This window comes from Lactuca serriola, chromosome 2 (assembly GCF_051521515.1).
Source record: "Lactuca serriola cultivar US96UC23 chromosome 2, Lser_US96UC23_V15, whole genome shotgun sequence".
Lineage (NCBI taxonomy): Eukaryota > Viridiplantae > Streptophyta > Magnoliopsida > Asterales > Asteraceae > Lactuca > Lactuca serriola.
Window position 1 is genome coordinate 146895115 of NC_136409.1, and position 5362 is coordinate 146900476.

The following is a 5362-nucleotide window of genomic DNA, read 5'->3' on the forward strand; positions in this document are numbered from 1 at the left end:
ACTAATTTGTAAAAATTTGCAAATCATACCTGATTTTTATACCTGTATATATAACAACAAAAAAATAATAAAATAAAATGTCAAATTTGCCCCTGGAGTGAATAAAACTCTCGACTTGGTGTTAAACTAAGAAAATGACAGGCAAACACACACAAACACATATTCCATTTGTATCAAAGAAAAGTAGGTCAAGAAGACAAGTTTTTTCTCTTTTGAAAAAAAAATGTAGGTCAATAAGACAATTTTTTTAATGGCAAAAATAATCATTTTTTCACCATTTCCGTGAAAATCAAAAACAAAAGTCAAAGTGCAATGCTATTAACATGCAAAAACAAAATTAACACAACCATTTCTCTTACAATATCCTATATAAATGAGCATTTAGGCATGTACTTGTGTGTCAACCTGCTTTATGTTGGTGAATATATCCCAAATTGAACCTAAGTATACTATCAATGAAGAAATGTTACAATAATAATAATAATAAATGGTAACAAGTTTTATCAAAATAACATGTTGACAGTACAGATGCACACATATGCAACTGAGATGAAAGTGAACGTATTTCTACGATTTTGGGGTAAACTTTAGGTTGGAAAATCTAATAAAAATCAAAATCTTTCTTTAAGAGAAACAATGGATACATAAAAACTTACATTTAGGCCATGATTGGGCTAAATGTGGAAAATAGCAATATGTATTACAAATATACACATAGACCCATAAAGCCACAAGCATACATACACACAACACCCTCACACATACATATTGCCCATAAACAAAACAAAATTACCAGAATTCAAGAAGTTGTTTCACCAAAAATATTCAGAATCGAGTCCTAGAGTTTTTTCACCTGAAACACAATACACACATCAGTGAATATGAATAAAGTGTAGCACACCACAGATAATACTATTAAATCTTAATTCTAATAAATAAGTAGAACTCTGCCACGTGTCACTCTCTAAGGACCCCAAAATCGAGTTTTCCCGCTCATTTATTCATCTATATTTACGTAAATCCCATTGAATCAAAGTTCAAACTGATGCAATAAATCCGGAAATTTTAGCTGTCAATTGCAATTTCGTGCGTGATTTGAGGAGATTAGATTAGTAATTTGAAAAATTCAGTTATCACCCCCTTATCTTCACGCTCTTCTGGTTTTGCGCATGTTAAGCTGGGAGGAATCGAAAGGAGCGTGAATAAGATGAGTGTCCGATGGTGCCCTGTTATTGTCTCTGTTCTTGGGCTATTGGTGTTCAAATCCGCTTTGTTTGTTGATGGAGGTCGATCGGTCGCTGAGTTCGCTTCTATCGCTCCGCCATAGCCGACGCCTTTGCTTTTTGTTTCAGTTTTCGTCGTATTCATCTTCTCCGTTCGTTTGTGTACTTGCAAGTAAAATCTTCGGTTTGTGTTCAGTTTTGTTTGGTTCGTTCGGTTCCTGCTGTTTTTTTTTGCCCCCTAAGGCGGAATGAGTTCACTCCAATATTCCAATGACGGAAGGAGTCGGCACAGGTGGAGAAACAACCCAAGAAAACGCTGACGGAGGCCAATGCCACCGCCGTCGTTTTTTTACCTCGATCACTACCACCATCAGCCGCCTCATCTGGACCTGAGATTAGGGCTTGATGAAGACCATCGCTCCCACCGGACTCACTCCAATCACTCAAACGAGAATGGAGGAAGATTCCTTTCTCACCACCGCCTCATCTGGACCTGAGATTAGGGCTTGATGAAGACGATTGCAGACAAGAATCACTGTTGGGTTAGTTTGATTCCTTTCTCACCAGTCTCACCAGTGGAGAAGAACCTGTCGACAGACCTCTGACTTTGATGGATGTAAGTTTCCATGTTAATTTCATTTATTTTTTATGCTTAATCTCTATGCATATGGTTGCCCAAAGCAAACCTGATAGATGTTATGCTACACAAATATGGTTTGCGATGTGGTTTTGATTATAGTTTACAGATTTGTGTACTGATTTTGCTTTAGTTATTTAGGGTCTTGATTTTGATTTTCAGTATTGGTCTTATTCTCTTATTTTTGGGTTTTGACTGATTTAAAAAAAGTGTGGGTTTTGATGTTGCTTCATGAATCATCTTCTCCATCACAAGTTGGCAATAGCCCTATGAGTAGGTAATGATGAAAACATATTTCAATTTTCAGGCCTAAAAAACATAATATTTGATAGTTGTATTGGAGTAATAAGAAGTGGATGTTTTATGATCCTTCAGATTAACCACACTGTCAACAAGGCAAAGAGTTGCAGGATGTACAATCTACTAAAGCATGAGCATTGTTGGAGATATAAGTTAGTAATGCAGGAGGTACAAGTCTAGACCCTAAAAGCATGTGAAATCTGAAAAATTATTGGTAGAGCTTATTCAAACATAAGCTTTTCAATCATGACAAGCCTAATACCAAGTATGTTTTTTTTTTTTTTTTTCAGAATCTGCATTTGGTGGATCCTAAATACACTGGGTAGATGTTAAAGAAAGTTTTCTTTATTATTTTTAATCTTGTATGACCTACAATATTGAATTTTGTTATTTTTTTGTAGACACTTGGAGAAACAGAACGAACTTCTCATGGATGCTTATAGATCAATGTCACATGCATTACATAAACTTCAGGTGATGCGTTCTTATGTTCATCTTTATTTTTATATTAATAAAGATTAAAAAGATGTTTAGTTTTTATAATTGGATTCCATTCCATCTTCTATTACAAACGGCCGATTGTTACTCCTTCGGAAGTCCTTTTAGATTATGATTCTTAACATAAATTGTTGAAGGGTAAAATTGGTATTTTGAAGAAAAAAAACTTGGAAAATAAATTATAGGAATATTAATCAATTGTAATCTTTTTTTAACTTATTTTGTTAACTTATAAGTTACATGTATAATAAAGTAGTTGAATACTAGGCTTAGGAATTGGGACGAGGCTTGAAAATGGTTAACTCCATGATGGAACATTCTAAGAGATAAAGGCTTAAGCCGAAGATTCAACATGGTACTATTTTTAACTTTCTTTATTTGTGTTTATATCTTTTTGTGATTTGATTATATATTTGTTCTTACAAGAATCAAAGTTACGGTTTTAAAAATAGAAGTGATAGTTTGTTATTATTTCATGTCTTTTTTAGTTTAATGGTATTTTTAAAACATTTTGCATAGTTTTTATTATGTTGTAGCCACAATAGTATGTAAAAACTGAAATTTAACGACTAAAATTGTTATATTGAAGAGTAATCTACAATCCGAAGTTCATGCGTCAAGAACATCGTTTGGGTACGTTTCAACCCTAGAATTTTCCAATTTCAAGCTTTATTCATTTTAGTTTTCTGATTCATTTTTTTATCCATACAGCTGCAGGTTTACAAGGCTCCTGAGTTGGAAACATCTAAAATTTTGTTGTAAGTTTTTTTTTTTTTTTTTTTTTTTTTTTTTTTTTTTTTTTATGTTTGAATAGGTTTTTGGAATGTTGACGTGGCAATATCAACAAGTCATTATAAAACGTCTTGCATTGGAGATGCTCTTGGTGTTGTTTGCTTGAAATTTATTGATTGAAATGCTTGAAAATTTGACTAATTTTATTTCAATTTTGTTCTTCAGACATCCGTCTCCTTCAGTAATCATTCCTGCACTTAGAAGTGTTGGGAATATTGTTACAAGCGATGATCACCAAACTCAGGTACAGATTCTACATACTTTCCCCATTAAGTCCTAACTCTTTACAAATTTTCCCTCGATTTTTTTTCCACTTCCCCCTAATGTGATGCCATTTTCACAAATATCTTTTTAAAATCGTTTATCCAGACAACCCTTATGGGAAAGAAAGAAAGAAACAGGTCTCTGTTGGACCTCCTTTGAGATTCATGTATTCTAGAATGTCAAAGTAGGAAAAGTCAAAGTCAAGCAGAATTTGGGTTTAATAAGTGGTTTTGAGGGAGTCTATTCTGTTAGATGAAATTAGTCAGAAAAGGTTGTTAAGAGAGTGTATTAATCAGTGAAAGAAAACAATGAGAAGTAATTTGTCTGAAATTATAAATAACCCTTTTCTTTTTCTTATCTCTAAAATTTATAGTTATTGATTTGTGATGTTCATTTTCATATTTTTCGGCATTAACTTATTTAAAAAAATCGTATGTTGAATGTTTACAACATTTTTTTAGCATTAGGTTGGTTTCTACAATAATGCGATCAATAAAAGTAAATTGTTATTTATTGCATTTAAGTTGTCGATGCAATCCTTCTTATTGATAAGAACCAGCGGACGCCAAAAGTGATTGCATTCTACAAAATGATATTTTTATAGCATATCTACAAATACAAAATACCAATCGGATATTCAAAACAATATCCTTTTGTAATTTCAACCAATCATTATATCATTATGAGGTTCTTAAATTGAACATTAGGAAATTATATAGAAATTGCTACCGAAATTTAGTATATAAAGTATAAAAATATAAGTTTTTAACTGAAAACTAAAATTTATATGATTGTGGTCAATTTGATATTTTCACCTTTTTATGTCTTTTTTATCATTTGGCCAATTGTGAATGTTTTGTATGTTGGTACATAACATGATAGAAAGCTTCAACTTTTGGTAGAATATCATTTCTTTTTCATTAATTCACAAATAAAAATTATTTCATATATCTTGAAAAATAATTTACATTTTTTTTGAATAAACAGTGATAATGTTACATAAAAAAACATAAATCTCTTAATTAATAAATTTAAAATTACTAAACTGTCTTTAGCTTTAATCTATGTTGCAGTGGTGGCTATGGACGAGGAGAGGATTGCAGGTTGCTGTCGTGGATTTTGGGACAAATTGTTTAACATGAGCTTTATGGTTGACCATGTGTTGATACTTGATACTTCTCATTTACTTTGTAATTAAATACTTACAAATTAAAAAATTTATTGAAATATTCAATATTACAATTTATAAGTTATAAGAATTATTGAAATATTATTTTATTAAATAATTAATTTTTAAATTCAATTTAGAAATAGCACCCGTGGGTTCCACGGGTTTTAACCTATATATATATATATATATATATATATATATATATATATATATATATATATATATATATATATATATATATATATATATATATACCCTAATCCTAATTAACAAATTGGAAAAATGAAATGGAAAAAATTGAATTCATACCAATTGGAACATTATGTTGACCGAAAGAAGCTTGAAACATTGCATTCATCTCCTTCTCTTATTATTTCACTCAGTCAGTTTTCTATTCATTAAAACAAAAAAAAACATCAAAACTAAAACCCAAATAAATAATAGACAAATCTCAAATGATGATTCAGTTTTAAAAAA

The 5362-nt window shown here is 30.9% G+C and overlaps 1 protein-coding gene across 12 annotated transcripts; it reads left to right on the forward strand.

The window, feature by feature from the left end:
* The first annotated feature begins 1024 nt into the window (after positions 1–1024).
* On the forward strand, positions 1025–4940 carry LOC145086951 (uncharacterized). 12 transcript variants are annotated; one of them, XM_079024820.1, is made up of 9 exons: positions 1025–1839; positions 2023–2137; positions 2236–2328; positions 2451–2482; positions 2562–2634; positions 3248–3291; positions 3370–3416; positions 3616–3694; positions 3820–4096. In XM_079024820.1, exons 3-8 carry the CDS (start codon positions 2272–2274, stop codon positions 3633–3635), a joined length of 273 nt encoding a protein of 90 aa, XP_078880946.1. In that variant the 5' UTR covers positions 1025–1839; positions 2023–2137; positions 2236–2271; the 3' UTR covers positions 3636–3694; positions 3820–4096. The 12 variants fall into 12 exon arrangements, 6 of the variants coding, with proteins under 6 accessions (XP_078880946.1, XP_078880947.1, XP_078880948.1 ...); XM_079024821.1 differs by having other exon boundaries at positions 2071–2137; XM_079024822.1 differs by having other exon boundaries at positions 2116–2137.
* Positions 4941–5362: the final 422 nt, after the last annotated feature.